The sequence below is a fragment of the Oncorhynchus keta genome, chromosome 2 (assembly GCF_023373465.1).
Source record: "Oncorhynchus keta strain PuntledgeMale-10-30-2019 chromosome 2, Oket_V2, whole genome shotgun sequence".
Classification (NCBI taxonomy): Eukaryota; Metazoa; Chordata; class Actinopteri; order Salmoniformes; family Salmonidae; genus Oncorhynchus; species Oncorhynchus keta.
The window spans coordinates 38,757,202-38,776,796 of NC_068422.1; the positions used below are offsets into that span (position 1 = coordinate 38,757,202).

Sequence of the window (19,595 nt, forward strand, 5' to 3'; positions counted from 1 at the left end):
ATGTGAGACATCTTGTGGGGGGTGGAGACAAGCACAAAGACAGGTGAAACAGATTAGGGTGTGACAGGTTCATGGTGTTGAAGGCAGATGATAGATCTAGAAGGATGAGAACAGAGGAGGAGGAGGAGTCCTCTTTGCCAGTGAGAAGAGCAGCCTCGGTTGAGTGACCTGACTGGTTAGCCTGTCTAGGACATACATTCCGCTACCGGAACTCCCCCAACATTCAGCTGAAAAGGCAGCGCTGGAAATTCTAAAATATTTTTCCGAAATATTTAACTTTCACACAAGACCAATACAGCAAATTAAAGATAAACATCTTGTTAATCTACCCATCGTGTCCGATTTTTTAAATGTTTTACAGCGAAAACAAAACATATATTTATGTTAGATCACCACCAAACCCCAAGAAACACACAGCCAAAAGCAGAATTAGAGATAAAATGAATCACTAACCTTTGATAATCTTCATCAGATGATACTCATATGACATCATGTTACACAATACATTTATGTTTTGTTCAATAATATGCATATTTATATCCACAAATCTCGGTTTACATTGACGCCATGTTCAGAAATGCCTCCAAAATATCCAGAGTAATTACAGAGAGCTACGCCAGATAACAGAAATACTCATCATAAACCTTGACGAAACAGAAATACGAAATTACATCATAAATATTCCCTTACCTTTGATGATCTTTCATCAGAATGCAGTGCAAGGAGTCCTAGTTCCACAATAAATCGTTGTTTTGTTCCATAATGTCCATTACTAGTGTCCAATTAGTTGCTTTTGCTAGCACGCTTAGTTCACATGTCCAAAAGCTGGCACTGGTCCAGACGAACTCAGACGAAATCTTCAACAAGTTATATTCCAGGTCGAATAAACTGGTCAAACTAAGTAGAGAATCAATCTTCAGGATGTTATTTTCATATATATCCAATAACGTTTCAACCGGAGCATTCGTTTTTGTCTACAGAGTCATGGAACGCAGGCGATATCAACAGTAATGTGCGCAACCAGGAACTGGCATTCTGACAGACCACTGACTCAATCCCCTCCCATCCGGTCATACATCACACTAGAGGCTTCATTCCACGTTCGACTGACTGTTGACATCTAGTGGAAGGCGTAGGAAGTGCGAACCTATCCATATCTTGCTTGGATGTGAATGGGCGATGACTTGAAATTCGACCAGCCCAAGAATTTCCACTTCCTGTTTGGAAATTTGCCTGCCCTATGAGTTCTGTTACACTCACAGACATAATTCAAACAGTTTTAGAATCTTCAGAGTGTTTTCTATCCAATAGTAATAATACTATGCATATATTAGCATCTAGGACAGAGTAGGATGCAGTTCACTATGGGCACGCAATTCATCCAAAGTGAAAATGCTGTCCCCTATCCCTAACAGGCTTAGAGTCAAGAAGATTGTTCTGGGAGAGATAGTGAGAGAGTTGGTCAGAGATAGCAAGCTCAAGTATTTTGAAAATAAAAAAATAAGAGATACCGGTCTGTAGTTTTTGACGTCAGAGGGGTCGAATGTTGGCTTCTTGAGGAGGTGAGCAGTTCTGACATTTTGAATTCAAAGGGGACGCAGCTAGTATTCAGGGATGAGTTGGGTCTGGAGAAGGGAGGGTTGGGGTCAATCAGGTAGATTGACGGGCCGCCAGAACTCACTAGTTGCAGGATTTCATCTGGAGAGAGAGGGGAGAAAGAGGTTAAGGTGTAGGGTAGTTCTGTGTGCGTTGGGCCAGTGGACTAAATAGGCTGAGTGAATGAGGAGCGGATTATGTCAACCTTCTTTTCAAAGTGGTTGACAAAGTCGTCCACAGAGGAGGAGGAGGGAGGGGTGGATGATTAATGAGGAAGGGGTGGAGGATTAAGGAGGGAGGAGAAGGTAGAAGCTTGAAATTTATAAGCTTGAAATTAGAAGCTTTTTTTCAAAAGCTTGAAATTTAAAGTGATAGAAAGTGTTTTTATCAGCGGATACAGAGGAATCTGTGATGCTAGCCACTAATGCCGTAGCATGTTACTTTTGTATGAAAACATAAAACTGCTGCATCCTGGCCCTGACTCCTCCTTTGAATGGAAAATAAGTGTGTACGACTAACCCCCTACATTCTCTGTCATTCAATTCTGTCATACAAGAGAGATAATCACATTTGATGACTGGAGAAGTGGCAGAGATGAAACAGTTACATTATTGTAATGAAAAGGGAGAGAGAGGTTCCACATTACACTAATTTCCCAGAGGTGTCTCAATTTTGCAGCACAGTTGGTGTATCAACTCATGGTCCACCAATTGAGCCTAAAGGTAAGGTTCTCTCTCTCTCTCTCTCTCTCTCTCTCTCTCTCTCTCTCTCTCTCTCTCTCTCTCTCTCTCTCTCTCTCTCTCTCTCTCTCTCTCTCTCTCTCTCTCTCTCTCTCTCTCTCTCTCTCTCTCTCTCTCTCTCTCTCTCTCTCTCTCTCTCGTGAACCTTACACGTTTTTCAACTCCAATTTGCTATTTATGGCCTGTAAGGCCTCATTGACCTGAGCTCATACAACTAGTTTCTGAGTGAAAAAAGCATAATGTATGGATTATTTTGACTAGAACAAATACTCAGATGAAACTTATTGTGTTATTTATCACAGCCTACTTTGTAAAAGTAGTGGCGGATGTGTGGCGGATGTGTTGTTGCCTACCCTCACCACCTGGGGGCGACCTGTCAGAAAGTCTAGGATCCAGTTGCAGAGGGAGGTGTTTAGTCCCAGGGTCCTTAGCTTACTGGTGAGCTTTGTGGGCACTATGGTGTTGAACGCTGAGCTGTAGTCAATGAACATCTTTCTTTCATAAGTATTCCTTTTGTCCAGGTGGGTGGGGGCAGTGTGGAGTGCAATAGAGATTGCGTTATCTGTGGATCTGTTGGGGCGGTATGCGAATTGGACTTGGTCTAGAGTTTTCGGGATAATGGTGTTAATGTGAGCCACGACCAGCGTTTCAAAGCACTTCATGGCTACCAACGTAAGTGCTACCGGGCTGTAGTCATTTAGGCAGGTTATCTTTGCTTTCTTGGGTACAGGGACTATGGTGGTCTGCTTGAAGCATGTAGGTATTGCAGACTAGGTCAGGGAGAGGTTGAAAATGTCAGTGAAGAGACTTGCCAGTTGGTCCACGCATGTTCTGAGTACAAGTCCTGCTAATACATCTGGCCTCGCGGCCTGTTTAAAGGTCTTGCTCACATCGGTTATGGAGAGCGTGATCACACAGTCATCCGGAACAGCTGGTGCTCTCATGCATGCTTCAGTGTTTCTTGCCTCGAAGCGAGCATAAAAGGAATTTAGCTTGTCTGTTAGGCTCGGTACTTGGGCAGATTGTGGCTGTGTTTGTAGTCTATTTGTAGTCCGTAATAGTTTGCATGCCTTGCAACATCCGACGAGCGTCAGAGCCGGTGTAGTAGGATTCAATCTTATTCCTGTATTGGCGCTTTGCCTGTTTGATGGTTCGTCTGAGGGCATAGCGGGATTTCTCATAAGCATCTGGATTAGTGTCCCGCTCCTTCAAAGCGGTAGCTCTAGCATTTAGCTTGGTACGGATATTGCCTGTAATCTAAGGCTTCTGGATAGGATATGTACGTACGGTCACTGTGGGGACAACGTCGTCGATGCATTTATTGATGAAGGTGGTATACTCCTCAATGCCATTGAATGAATCCCGGACATATTCCAGTCTGTGCTAGCAAAACAGTCCTGTAGCGTAGCATCCACGTCATCTCACCACTTCCGTATTGAGCGAGACACTGGTACTTTCTGCTTTAGTTTTTGCTTGTAAGCAGGAATCAGGAGGTTAGAATTATGGTCAGATTTGCCAAATGGAGGGCTAGGGAGATATTTTTATGCATCTCTGTGTGTGCAGTAAAGGTTGGTCTAGATTTTTCCTCTGGTTGCACATGTGACATGCTTGTAGAAATGAGGTAAAATGGATTCAACATTTCCTGCATTAAAGTCCCCAGCCGCTAGGAGCGCAAATTCTGGGTGAGCATTTTCTGGTTTGCTTATGGCCTTATAGAGCTCGTTGAGTGCCGTCCTATTGCCAGCATCGATTTGTGGTGGTAAATTGACGGCTACGAATAACATAGATGAGAACTCTCTTGGTAGATAGTGTGGTCTACAGTTTATCATGAGTTACTCTACCTCAGGCGAGCAATAATATAATATAAATGGATGGATAAATGGATTTATTTGAGTTTTATGGAGATGTTCTAAATGTCTGCATCAGTGGCTTGTAGGCTATGCATGGAAGCCAGGAGATGCTAATCGTGTTTATGTCTGTTAACGTTACCCTTGGTCTGTAAGGACCACGGCTTTTGTGGAGAGATAGGTAATGAAGCTTCGTGGGTGACTTTTGTAAATGTGTGCAGAGGGTCCCTGGTTCAAGCCCAGGCTGGGGCAAGGAGACGGACAGAAGCAATACTGTTACACACGCCAATGCTGTGTGTGAACACTGTCCTTACCTCATGTTCTTGCCAAAGCATACAGAAGTTGTATGTTTTCAAACTCAGTTCAAATGTTATTTTTTGCAAAGTGAAAGTAAAATTTTTTGGAAGTGGTGGGGTGTGCGCCGCATATGCATGACTGACGCAATTGTATTATCACAAACGCTGACAGAAGGGTTTCTCCTTCAAGAAGTGAAAGTTTCTAATCACTTCTCTCTTTTTCTCATTTCTTCTCTTCTCTTACACTATATATACAAAAGTATGTGGACATCCCTTCAAATGAGTGGATTTCACGACAGACCCATGTTTGATCCCGGGCTGTGTCGCAATCGGCTCCAACCGGTAGATCCATGAGGCGTCACACATTTGGCCCATCGTCACCCGGGTTAGGGGAGGGTTTGGCCGGCCGGGATGTCCTTGTCCCATCACGCTCTAGCGACTCTTTGTGGGTGGCCGGTTCGCATGCACGCTGACTTCAGTCACCTGCTGGTCACATTGGTGCTGCTGGCTTCCGGGTTAAGCGAGCAGTGTGTCAAGAAGCAGTGTGGCTTGGCAGGGTCGTGTTTTGGAGGATGCATGGCTCTCGACGTTTGCCTCCGTAGGAGAGTTGCAGCGATTGGACAATACTGTAACTACCAATTGTATATCACGAAATTGGGGAGAAAAAGCAGTAGAAAGTACAAAAATAAGTATTTATATATATATATATATATATATATATATTAATTGTGGATTCAGTTAGCGTATTTCAGCCACACCCATTTCTGACAGGTGTATCAAATCGAGCACACAGCCATGCAATCTCCATAGACAAACATTGGCAGCAGAATGGCCTTACTGAAGAGCTCAGTGGTTTTCAACATCACACCGTCATAGGTAAAATTTCTGTCCCGCTAGAGCTGCCCCTGTCAACGGTAAGTGCTGCTATTGTGATGTGGAAATGTCAAGGAGCAACAACAGCTGTCCTCGGTTGCATCACTCACTACCAAGTTCCAAACTGTCTCTGGAAGCAACATCAGCACAATAGCTGTCGGAAGCATCTTGAAATGGATTTCCATGGCCGAGAAGCCGTGCACAAAAGCCTAAGGGTCCTTCTGTAGCTCAGTTGGTAGAGCATGGCGCTTGTAACGCCAGGGTAGTGGGTTCGATTCCCGGGACCACCCATACGTAGAATGTATGCACACATGACTGTAAGTCGCTTTGGATAAAAGCGTCTGCTAAATGGCATATATTATTATTATTAAGATCACCATGCACAATGCCAAGCATCGGAGTGGTGTAAAGCTCGCCGCCATTTGATCTGGAGCAGTGGAAACGCATTCTTTGGAGTGATGAATCACCATCTGGCAGTCCGACGGACAAATCTGGGTTTAGCGGATGCCAGTAGAACGTTACATTCCCAAATGCATAGTGCCAACAGTAATGTTTTGGGGAGGAGGAATAATGGTCTGGGGCTGTTTTTCATGGTTTGGGCTAGGCCCCTTAGTTCAAGTGAAGGGAAATCTTAACGCTACAGCATACAATGACATTCTAGACAATTCTGTGCTTCCAACTTTGTGGCAACAGTTTGGGGATGGCCCTTTCCAGCATGACAATGCCCCCATGCACAAAGCGAGGTCAATACAGAAATGGTTTGTCGAGCTCAGTGTGGAAGAACATTACTGTCCTGCACAGAACCCTGACCTCAAGCCCATCGAACATCTTTGGGATGAATTGGAATGCCGACTGCAAGCCAGGCCTAATCACCCAACATCAGTGCCCAACCTCACTAATGCTCTTGTGGCTAAATGGAAGCAAGTTCCCGCAGCAATATTCCAACATCTAGTGGACAGCCTTCCTAGAAGAGTGGAGGCTGTTATAGCAGCAAAGGGGGACCAACTACATATTAATGCCCGTCAGAGCAGGTGTCCACATACTCTTGGTCATGTAGTGTATCTTCTGCTTCAGTTATTTTCATCAGATACCTACCCATCACTTTGTTTACTGCCATAGTAATTTTCCCAAGTCAACCTTTTCTTAAACAATCAGAGCTCTCGTTCCTCTGGAGTGTGCTTATTTACGTGATGAGGCGCTTCCAAAACAAAGTATCTGCACTCGGCTCCAATCACAGACAAAAAGGCTTTGCAATCACACTCATCCCCATCCACAAGCCACAATCACACAGAAAGGATGTCCTTAAACTTAACCAGTTCACGGCATAACTGTGTCTCAGTACAATTCCCTTGTTTTGGTTTTAATCTTTTATATTGATCTGTCTTACTGTTGCTAAGCCATTGTGAAATGTGTGATTTCACAGTCTACTCTATTCTGTATCATAGTGCTTAGCTAGTGCATACTAGTTGAAAATAATGTATGATCCATACAGGGATTGAACATACAGTCTATCAGTTTATTAGCATCATGCTCTGATGTACTGTACTTTGCTAGATGGGCGATGATGATGTGCAAAGTCAAGTACAGGTGATATGTCACTTCTTTGTGTATTTTTCAGATACATTTAGGGTGTTTGTGTCTATTTTCCAGATACATTAAGATATCGTGTGTTTGTGTGCATTTTTCAGATGGTAGGGTGGAGGTGACAAAGGAGAGTGTGAAGCTGTGCACAATGGGACCTGGGAAGGTGTTTGGAGAGCTGGCCATCCTCTACAACTGTACTAGGACAGCAACCATCAAGAGTGAGTTTACACACACACACACACACACACACACACACACACACACACACACACACACACACACACACACACACACACACACACACACACACACACACACACACACACACACACACACACAAACCAACCCAGTGATGTGCAGTGAGGTCGGTGGCTATTATCAAAGCCAGATTTACTCACAAATAAACCCCAATGAAGCCCAAGTGAACCTCACACACACACACACACACACACACACACACACACACACACACACACACACACACACACACACACACACACACACACACACACACACACACACACACACACACACACACACACACACACACACGTGATGTGCAGTGAGGTCGGTGGCTATTATCAAAGCCAGATTTATTCACAAATAAACCCCAATGAAGCCCAAGTGAACCTCACACACACACACACACACACACACACACACACACACACACACACACACACACACACACACACACACACACACACACACACACACACACACACACACACACACACACACACACACACACACACACACACAAACCAACCCAGTGATGTGCAGTGAGGTCGGTGGCTATTATCAAAGCCAGATTTACTCACAAATAAACCCCAATGAAGCCCAAGTGAACCTCACAACCAGAGTGATATAGGCTATTAACCAAAATTGACAAACAATTTTTCAAATGTAAATACCTATGTAGCCAAGATACACTACACAAGCAGTAGCCTCCAATGGCGGTATATTTAATGTAAATTCATACTCCATAGTCTTTTCCAACGCACCGGCGCTCACAAACACACACAATAGTTTTATTACGTGAAATATTATTACACACACATACACTGATTATACCAAACATATACCACCCCCCCCCTCCACAAAATATAAAGCAGATTTTGATTTGTTTAACTTTTTATGGCTGCAGGGGCAAAATATTGAGTAGCTTTGATGAAAAGTGCCTATATCAAACGGCCTGTTCCTCAGTCATAGTTGCTAATATTTGCATATTATTATTAGTATTGGATAGAAAACACTCTGAAGTTTCTAAAACTGTTTGAATGATGTCTGTGAGTATAACATAACTCATATTGGCAAAATCCTGAGTTGAAATCAAAACAGGAAGTCAGAAATCTGAGCTTGTATTTATTCACCAGAGTTCCCAATGAAATCCCCTTGAGATATGAATGATGTTGCACTGCCTAGGGGTTCCACTAGATGTCATCCATCAAAATAAATTATAATGAGGCTTCTATGTTGTTGTGGGAGTGAATGAGAGCAGAATATATCAGATGTCCATCAAGCAGCCATTTTGTGATGTCACTTTTTCCTCATGGTAGTCACTTACGTTCCATTGCTCACGTAGACAAGAAGGAATACTCCGGTTGGAACTTTATTGAAGCTATATGTTAAAAACATCCTAATGATTGATTCTGTACTTAGTTTGAAATGTTTATTCGACCGGTAATATCACTTTTTGAGTTTTTGTCCGATATAACACTGACCAGAATTAGCATTTGGATATGTATACCAAACACGCTAACAAAAGAAGGTATTTGGACATAAATAATGGACATTTTCAAACAAAATTAACATTTTTTGTGGACCTGGGATTCCTGGAGTGCTCTCTGATGTAGATCATCAAAGGTAAGGGAATATTTATCATGTCATTTCTTGTTGACGCCAACTTTGCGGCTCTGGTGTTTTTACTTTTGAGCGCCGTCTCAGATTATTGCATGCGTTTTTCTCCCATAAGGTTTTAAAAAAATCTGACACAGCGGTTGCATTAAGGAGAGGTATATCTATAATTCTATGTGTATAATTTGTATTATCATCTACATTTATGATGAGTATTTCTGTTGAATGATGCAAAATCACTTGATGTTTTTGGAACTAGTGAATCTAACACGCCAATGTAAACTCAGATTTTTTTATATAAATATGAACTTCATCAAACAAAACATGCATGTATTGTCTAACATGAAGTCCTATGAGTGTCATCTGATGAAGATAATTCAAGGTTAGTGATTCATTTTATCTTTAATTCTGTTTTTTGTAAATGCTATATTTTGCTGGAAAATGGCTGTGCTTATTGTGGTTTGGTGGAGACCTAACATAATCGTTTGTAGTGCTTTCGCTGAAAAGCCTATTTGAAATCGGACACTTTGTTGGGATTAACCAGCTAGGGAGTTTTATTCCTCTGCTGGTAGCGTGACTACAGCTCAAGCTCATTACCATAACGCACAATGCGCAAAAATATTCCTAAAAATATTTAACCTCCACACATTAACAAGTAAAATAGCTCAAATGAAAGATAAAGTTGTTTATCTAGCCAGCAAGTCAGATTTCTAAAATGTTTTACGGCGAAAACATAGCACATATTTATGTCAAACCACCACCGCAGACATAGCTCATTAGCATAGCCAAGTAGGAAAAAATATGCAATCAACAAACGCAGGATTAAAAGAAAAATCATTTCACTAACCTTTTGAAATCTTCATCAGATGACAGTAATATAACATGTTACACAGTACATTCATTTTTTTTCAATAATATGCTATATATATATCCATAAATCTCTGTTTACAATGATGCATCGTTCAAAAAATGCTACCCAAATGTCCTGAGAAATGACGATAGCCCCGGCAGATAACGTTAGCTAACAAGGAATACACATCATAAACTTTGACTAAATATGCATGTTTTACATATGTATAGCAAGATACACTTCTTCTAAATGCAATTGCATTGTTACATTTAATTTTAACGTTACATTTTGCGTTCACTAGACTATAATATGGAGTCGGCGCTCCCACAGTAGCATAATGACTCCTCTATCTTGGAGTCGACAGAAACCCAAAATTAATACATTAAATATTCCCTTACCTTTGTTATTCTTCCATCAAACGACCTGTAAGGGATTATACTCACCAAATTAGCGTTCAGTTTTCAAGTCTGCGTCTTTCGGTTCTCAAAATAGCCTGATTTTGGTAAAAATGTAGTCAAAATTGAAGTGGTTGCGCACCAAAACTTCGAAAGTATATATATAATATGTCGAGTAAACTTGTCAAACTAACTTCATAATCAAGCTTTAACATGTTATAAAGGTGTACAGCAATTTTGAGAACAAACAGAAACACTTGACTTGACCATTGCGCACAGGTTTTTTTGAGTGACTGAGAGCTTACCGCGTGCTCAAACTCTCGCGAGCGGGCGATTCTCACAATGAGAAGCCCCATTGAAAGCTGAGATCACGCTGAACACGTGGAGACTGTTCCGGGTGCTGTGACTGTTTGGGGAGGGTGTTTGCGATGAGGTCAAAGGTGACCCAACTTTTCAGATGAGAAGAGATATTTTGGGAAAATGCAGATTTTGAGAGTTCTGCTTTACATAGAGACATAATTTAAACGGTTTTAAAAGCTTTAGAGTGTTTTCTATTCGATAATATTTTTTATTTGCATATATTAGCAACTTTTTACAAAAATGTATCATGTTTTATATGGGTACCCAAATCCTCCAGAAGGGGCAGTAAACCGTGGTATCCTGAACAGGTTAACAACGAGAATAGCTTTAAAATGTTATAAAACACATGTATGTTTTAGGAATTGTAATGATGAGATTTCTGTGGTTTGAATTTGGCGCCCTCTATTTTCACTGGTAGTTGTCATATCGATCCCGGTATCGGGATTGCAGCCATAACAGGTTAACACTTTTTTGGTTACTACATGATTCCATATGTGTTATGTCATAGTTTATATGTTGTCACTATTATTCTACAATGTAGAAAAAGGTAAAAGAATCACAGTCAAGGTGAAACAGCCCTCTACCCAGTGGGCACACACTGGTTGAATCAATGCTGTTTCCACACCATTTTAATGAAATTACTTTGATCCGACATCGAATATATGTTGAATTGACGTCTGTGCCCAGTGGGTAGCCACAACATATTGGATTTTGCTCTGGTTGAGTGGCTCAGTAGACAAAAGAGGCGCATGCAGCTCACCATTTTTGTTATTTCCTAATTGTTGTGCTTAAGTTTACACCTTAGGTGTTACCACCATAGGCCGACACACATTTCATTGAGCCTGTGTGTGCTATGAGTCTGTGTCAGGATGAGGGACATGTGTTTATGGAACACAGAGGACATGAGTACAGATTGGAGATGTAGGGTTGGATAGGACTAAAACAGGAACAACACAAGGTGGCAGATAGCCTAGTGGTTAGAGTGGTGGACTAGTAACTGCAAGGTTGCAAGATCGAATCCCTGAGCTTACAAAGCAAAAATCTGTTGTTCTGCTCCTGAACAAGGCAGTGAACCCACTATTCTTAGGCTGTCATTGAAAATAAGAATTTGTTATTTTAACTGACTTGCCTAGTTAAATAAAAAAAAACAGGATCAACATATCACTTTGTGTTAGGACATCTACAATGGATGTATGCTGATTCTGTACAGCTCAATAATGTTGTATCTGAAACTTTATCAGTTTCATTGGCAGGTCCCAGTCAGATTCACATAATATCCCTGAACTTAACCTCTATTGAGTCATTAATAAATTACTCACATAAAGCTGTGATGTATCAGCGACCCAGGTGTGAAGGATAGAGGGTCCTTGAGGAGGGGCGTTGGGGAAGAGGAGAGGGCATGAGGGGGAAAGTTATTTACCTTCCTCACCTATGATTAATAGAGGTGAGGAGGCTGTCAGTCAGCAACCTTCTACCTGTTCCTCTGGCCGGAGTGTTGCATCTCCTGGCTCCGTTGCCATGGTGTTGAGTCCTCAGAGAGGGTTGAGACTAGGTCTCTGGGGTATTCCCTACAGTTAGTGTCTCACCCTTCACAGTCCCCTGCCTCCTTACACTCCCACTCACATGTCCCCCACTACCACTGCTCACACAATGTAGAATTACTCTGTGTGTTTTTGTGTGTGTGCATGTGAGTTATTTAATAAAAACATATATTTTGCTGCCAGTATGAAACATCTGGGAATGGATATGTATAGTATATTTTCTTCCAGGTGACTTTTCAAGTGCGCGCTCCTCTATGTATCATTTCAAATCAAATCTTATTGGTCACATACAAATGGTTAGCAGATGTTATTGTGAGTGTAGTGAAATGCTTGTGCTTCTAGTTCTAATAGTTCAGAAATATCTAACAACTACCTAATACACACACATCTAAGTAAAGGGATGGAATAAGAATATATAGTTGAAGTCTGAAGTTTACATACACCTTAGCCAACTACATCAAACATTTTGGGTAGCCTTCCACAAGCCTCCCACAATAAGTTGGGTGAATTTTGTCCTATTCCTCCTGACAGAGCTGGTGTAACTGAGTCAGGTTTGTAAGTCCTCCTTGCTCGCACATGCTTTTTCAGTTCTGCCCACAAAGTTTCTATAGGATTGAGGTCAGGGCTTTGTGATGGCCACTCCAATACCTTGACCTTGTTGTCCTTAAGCCATTTTGACACAGCTTTGGAAGTGTGCTTGGTTGGGGTCATTGTCCATTTGGAAGACCCATTTGCGACCAAGCTTTAACTTCCTGACTGATGTATTGATGTTGCTTCAATATATCCACATAATTGTCCCTCCTCATGATGCCATCTATTTTGTGAAGTGCACCAGACCCTCCTGCTGCAAACACCCCCACAACATGATGCTGCCAACGCTGTGGTTCACTATTGTGATGGTGTTCTTCGGCTTGCAAGCTTCCCCCTTTTTCCTCCAAACATAACAATGGTAATTATGGCCAACAGTTCTATTTTTGTTTCTTCAGACCAGAGGACATTTCTCCAAAAAGTACGATCTTTGTCCCCATGTGCAGTTGCAAACCGTAGTCTGTCTTTTTTTATGGCGGTTTTGGAGCAGTGGCATCTTCCTTGCTGAGCGGCCTTTCAGGTTATGTCGATAAAGGACTCATTTGACTGTGGATATTGATACTTTTGTACCAGTTTCCTCCAGCATATTCACAAGGTCCTTTGCTGTTGTTCTGAGATTGATTTGAACTTATTGCAAATGTACAAATGTCAGCCAGCAAGTCAGCATCCATCAGTCAATAAGATATCATTCTGAAAATTTTATTTGATTTGACACCAAACCCACTTTGTCCAACTCGTTTAGAAGCCAAATGTCACATTTCAGAGCAGGCGCAAAATTCACAGTGCCTTCTGTTTAAACCATAATAAAAACTTAAAACACGTAGTTATGTTCTAGCTGCGGGTCCAGTTCCAGCATTGTGTTTAGGCCTAGTTGAGGCAACCCTGAATCCCGAGTTTTGGCTCGATAGGTCATTCGGAGCCCGAGCAGCAACCTTAATTAGTGCTGAAAATTCACTTTTTCCGGGCTTTGCTATGGGGTCCCTGAAAGAGCTATCGGACAGAAACTTTAAGGTCCGTATCTATGGGCCGAGGCGGTTTCAATGCACCTTAGACTTGTGACTCTGGGACTTTTCTAAATGTCGACATTCGCGATGGTCAAAATGAATTGAAATCATTGCAAATGTAAATGTTCTTTCATAGTTCGAACGCAGGTAACTATTGCAGGCTCTTTGTGTCTTTAAGCCCCTCACTGTTTCACTCCCCATTGACTGTGTGTGTGTGTGTGTGTGTGTGTGTGTGTGTGTGTGTGTGTGTGTGTGTGTGTGTGTGTGTGTGTGTGTGTGTGTGTGTGTGTGTGTGTGTGATTTCAGAAAATCAAAGACAATCACAGAAATCACGTAGAGCTCCGAAACCCACCTTAACGGATTTGTCTGAACACGCCACAACTGGATCTGTAACACATTTCTTTGACCATCACCAATTGTACATGGTACGATTTCTCGTAAATTACGATAGATAAATGGCTGGTTCTTTTTTCCTGACACCGTAGGTTAATTTACTGTGCCGTGAAGCTGTCAAATTAGCGCTCTACTTTTGTGTTTGACCTTTAAAAACTTCTTAAGGATACCACCCCCCTCTCAATTTCCGCCTGAAGACATACCCAAATCTAACTGTCTGCAGCTCAGGCCCAGAAGCAAGGATATGAATATTCTTGGTATCATTTGAAAGGAAACACTCTGCATTTTGTGGAAATGTGAATTGAATGTAGGAGAATATAACACCATAGATGGTAGAAGAAAATACAAGGAAATAAACATACGTTTTCTGTTTTAATTGTTGCTGCATCACCTTTCAACTGAACAAAAACCGCCAAACATACAGATAGGATGCTGGGGATGATTTGAATGAAGAACATAAGATGGCAACAGTATTTGAAAAAAGTTTCAGAGCATTCTAACACACCCCCCAAAAATGTTTTTTTTTAAATATAAAAAATATTAAAATATGAAAAAATGTAAAATAACAAGGGTAACTTTTAACACACATTCAATGTATATTGTACAATATTGTGAAGACCCTCAGTCCTCTACACAATATTGTGCTTCTGATGCCATGCCCAATAGCAGTCTCTTTCTGCTGTAAAGCAGAGTGTTACTGAACAGGTGGTGCAGGTGATGGGGCATTTCCTGTGACAAAGTGCACATCGACGCCTCCCCACTGTGCCCTTTTTGCCCTGAGGCACATTCATGCCTGCAGAGCTGAATCTGGGCAGGTGAACACCACTGGTTGGAGCAGAAGGGACAGAGGTAGAGGGGGCAGAAGGTGAAAGCATACCTAGCCCAGAACATTGCCCAGTTGACAAATTATTACAAACCGTAACCAGCCAAGCAGAAGCGTTACAAAACTCAGAAATAGAAATAAAATGAATATCTTACATTTGATGATCTTGATATGGAGGAAATCAGAAGACATTCATTTACTCAATAAATGTTCCTTTTGTTCGATGAAGTCTCTTTATATCCAAAAACCTCAGTTTTGTTAGCGTGTTTTCTTCAGTAAAAAATCCAAAGTGTATCCGTAAAGTTCCTAGAAACATGTCAAACAATGTTTATATTCAATCCTCAGGTTGTTTTTTTTGCCTAAATGATCTATAATATTTCAACCGGACAATAATGTCGTCAATATAAAAGGTAAACAAGAAATGCACATGCGCCTGAAAAAACTCTGTGTCACGTTAGGGTCCACTCGTTCAGACTGGTCTTACTCCCTCATTTATAAGAATACAAGCCTGAAATGATTTCTAAAGACTGTTGACATCTAGTGGAAGGCATAGAAACTGCAAATGGAGTCCTAAGTCAATGGATACTGTAATGGCATTGAATAGAAAACTACTTCCTGAATGGATATTTCTCAGGTATTTGCCTGCTAAATCAGTTCTGTTATACTGACAGACACTATTTTAACAGTTGTGGAAACTTTGGAGTGTTTTCTATCCAAATCTACCAGTTGTATATATCTGCATATCATATCTTCTGGGCCCGAGTAGCAGGCCGTTTAATTTGGGCATGCTTTTCATCCAAAATTCCGATTGCTGCCCCCTACCCTAGAGAGGTTAACTCTCTAACTCACTTTCTCTATCAATCTTGTCAATAATATTATGTAGATCTGTATACCTGGAGTTTGCCTTTGATTATCCAGATTTACTCGCCATAATTCTTTCAATAAAATATCAGAAAATGATCTCGACTCAATACTGCTTCGCGCAAACAAAGTGGCTCCTTCGGGTAGAAATTACAATGGTGAATGGCTGTGGTACGCTCGACTTTCGTTTAAGAGCTGGTCTTCCCTGATATAAAAATGAGATATTGCTGTTTACCTCAGCCCATTGGCTATCTACCAAGCGAGATTTCAAGACGATCAGTGGTGATTGGGCAGATATACAGTCATTCAAAGAAGCACTGGTGATATCATTGGCAAGCAGGAGGTCATTGTTTGGTGTGTTCAAATCAGTTCCTTTCGGTCAATACGCCCCGTAAAAAGAACCATCAAGTATGGTTGTGTCACTAACAAACAGAAACCAACCATGACTAGATAAACGTAAATGTAGTGTGATTAATTTTGTCGAATGTTTCATTGAAAGTTGAAGGACACGGAATTCATGACACAAGCCGTTTACAAAATGTGTCGTGTTATGCTATAAAAATGGATTTAATCGAACAAAACAACCATTTATTGTGAAGATTGGACCTTTTGTATAGCCAAAAGAAGATCAACAAAGGTAATTGATTATTTTATTGCTATTTCTGACTTTTGTGACGCTAATACTTGGTTGGAAAATGCTAGTAATACTTGTGTGTGTGGTGCACTGTCGTCAGATTATCGTAAGGATTGCTTTTGCCAAAAAGCATTTTTAAAATCTGTTACTGTGACTCTGGGGGCAGTATTTCCATTTTTTGAGAAAAAAAGTTCCCGTTTTAAACGGTATATATTCTCAGGACAAGATGCTAGAATATGCATATAATTGACAGCTTTGGATAGAAAACACTCTAACGTTTCCAAAACTGTAAAGATATTGTCTGTGAGTATAACAGAACTGATGTTGCAGGCGAAAGCCTGAGAAAAATCCAATCCGGAACTGCCCCAGGTTTTGAAAGCGCTGCGTTCCAATGAGTCCCTATTGAGCTGTGAATGTGCCATCAACGAGTTTACACTTTCTACGTATTCCCCAAGGTGTCTACAGCATTGTGACATAGATTTACGCATTTATGTTGAAGAATAGCCATAGGCGGCCACATTGCGTAAGTGGTCACATGGTGGCTCCGAGAGAGATTCTCGCATAAAATACAGATGTAGCCATTACTCCAATCGGTCCTACTGAAAAACAAATTGTCCCGATATATTATCGAATAGATATTACAAAAACACGTTGATGATTGATTATAAACAACGTTTGCCATGTTTCTGTTGATATTATGGAGCTAATTTGGTAAAAAGTTTGGCGTTGTAGAGACTGGAGCTGTGTTTCTCCTCAAAGCAAACGAAAAATACACGCAGCTGGAGATTACGCAATAATTGCAACGGAGGACACCAAACGGCCACCTGGTAGATGTAGTCTCTTAAGGTCAATCTTCCAATGATTTGCCTACAAATACGTCACAATGCTGTCAACACCTTGGGGAAACGACAGAAAGTCTAAGCTCATTCGTGACCCATACACAGCCATATAAGGAGACATTGGAACACAGCGCATTCAAAATCTGGGGCACTTCCTGTATGAAATTTAATCTTGGTTTCGCCTGTAGCATTAGTTCCGTGGCACTCACAGACAATATCTTTGCAGTTTTGGAAACGTCAGAGTGTTTTCTTTCCAAAGCTGTCAATTATATGCAGTAGTGCATCTTTTCGTGACAAAATATCTTGTTTAAAACGGGAACGTTTTTTTCTACCATAAATTAAAAGAGCGCCCCCTATATCCAAGAAGTTAACCTCACTTGGGTACAGGGCAGTATTTTCACATCTGGATGAAAAGTGCACCCAAAGTAAACTGTCTGTTACACAGGCCCATAAGCTAAGATATGCATATATTTAGTAGATGTGGATAGAAAACACTCAACAATTTCTAAAACTGTTAAAATAAGGTATGTGGGTATAACAGAACTGATATGGCAGGCGAAACCCCGAGGACAAACCATCCCAAAAAAATTAAATTTCAGCCTACCACTATTTTCAATGGCTGTCACTTTTCCCAGGTTGCAGTTCCTAGGGCTTTCACTAGATGTCAACAGTCTTTAGAAAGAGTTTCAGGCTGGGTTTTGGAAAAATGAGCCAGAAATTTTTGTTTTTCTAGGTCGCTCCCATTTTGGCTGTAGTGTTTCCAAGCGTGTGAATGAGAGCGCGTTCTTTGGTATTTTTCTCCGGTAAAGACAATAACGATTATCCGTCTTAAATTGTATTGTTTATTTACATATTAGGGTACCTAAGGTTGGATTATACACATTGTTTGAAGTTTATTAGTAATGTTTGGGATTCATTTTGTATGCGTTTTGTTGGAGGGAAACTAACTAAAGTCTGCTAAACTGAGTTTTTATGGATATAAAGGACATTATCGAACAAAATGACCATTTGTGATGTAACTGGGACCTTTTGGAGTGCCAACAGAAGAAGAACATCAAAGGTAATGCATTTATTATATAGCTATTTCTGAATTTTGTGTCTCACGTGCCTGGTTGAAATATGTTTTTCATTGTTTTGTATGCAGGACGCTGTCCTCAGATAATCCCATGGTTTGCTTTCGCCGTACAGCTTTTGTGAAATCTGACTGAGCGGCTGGATTAACAAGAAGTTAAGCTTTATTTTGATGTATTACACTTGTGATTTTATGAACGTTAAATATTTATAATTCTGTAGTTTGAATTTTGCGCTCTGCAATTTCACTGGATGTTGGCCAGGTGGGACGCTACCTGCCCATAAGAAATTAAAGCCTTTCTGTTGTTGATTTGCTACTGTGTTTTGGGTCGTTGTCCTGTTGCATCGCCCAACTTCTGTCGAGCTTCAATTGGCGGAAAATAACATTACATTCTCCTGCAAAATGTCTTGATAAACATGGGAATTCATTTTGCTGTCAATGATAGCAATCTGTCCAGGCCCTGTGGCAGCAAAGCAGCCCAAACCAAAATGCTCCCTCCACCATACTTTAAAGTTGGGATGAGGTTTTGATGTTGGTGTGCTGTGCCTTTTTTTTATCCACACATAGTTGGAGTGTTGTGTGTTCCTTCTTTCCAAACAACTCAACTTTAGTTTAATCTGTCCACAGAATATTTTGCCAGTAGTGCTGTGGAACATCCAGGTGCTCTTTTGGGAACTTCAGATGTGCAGCAATGTTTTTTTGGACAGCTGTGGCTTCCTCTGTGGTTTCCACCCATGAACACCATTCTTGTTTAGTGTTTTACGTATCGTAGACTTGTCAACTGAGATGTTAGTATGTTCCAGATATTTCTGTAAGTCTTTAGCTGACGCTCTAGGATTCTTCTTAACCTCATTGAGCATTCTGCGCTGTGCTCTTGCAGTCATCTTTCCAGGACGGCCAATCATAGGGAGAGTAGCAACAGTGCTGAACTTTCTCCATTTATAGACAATTTGTCTTACCGTGGACTGATGAACATCAAGGCTTTTAGAGATACTTTTGTAACCATTTCCAGCTTTATGCAAGTCAACAATTCTTAATCTTAGGTCTTCTGAGATCTCTTTTGTTCGAGGCATGGTTCACATCAGGCAATGCTTCATGTGAATAGCAAACTCACATTTTGTGAGTGTTTTTTATATTTCAGGGCAGCTTTTATCAGCTCTTATCTTTTGGAGAAGTCATTAGCCTAGGGGTTCGCATACTTTTTCCAACCTACACTGTGAATGTTATTTACATTTACATTTAAGTCATTTAGCAGACACTCTTATCCAGAGCGACTTACAATAGCTACAATAGTCAATAGTCAGGTGTGATTTACAACATTAACAATGTCTACACTGTATTTCTGATCAATGTGATCTTATTTTTAATGGACAGAAAAGGTGCTTTTCTTTCATTTCATAGTTGATGTTTTCACTATTATTCTACAATGTAGAATATAGTAA

The 19,595-nt window shown here is 40.9% G+C and overlaps 1 protein-coding gene across 2 annotated transcripts in view; it reads left to right on the forward strand.

Annotated features, from left to right (window-relative positions):
• Nucleotides 1-19,595, forward strand: part of LOC118400205 (cGMP-dependent protein kinase 1-like) — a 172,856-nt gene that overhangs the window by 67,589 nt on the left and 85,672 nt on the right. For both annotated transcript variants that reach the window (XM_035796846.2, XM_035796837.2), the window contains exon 3: nt 7,041-7,154. In XM_035796846.2, the coding sequence (XP_035652739.1) occupies nt 7,041-7,154 (114 nt within the window). The remainder of the gene's footprint in view (nt 1-7,040; nt 7,155-19,595) is intronic.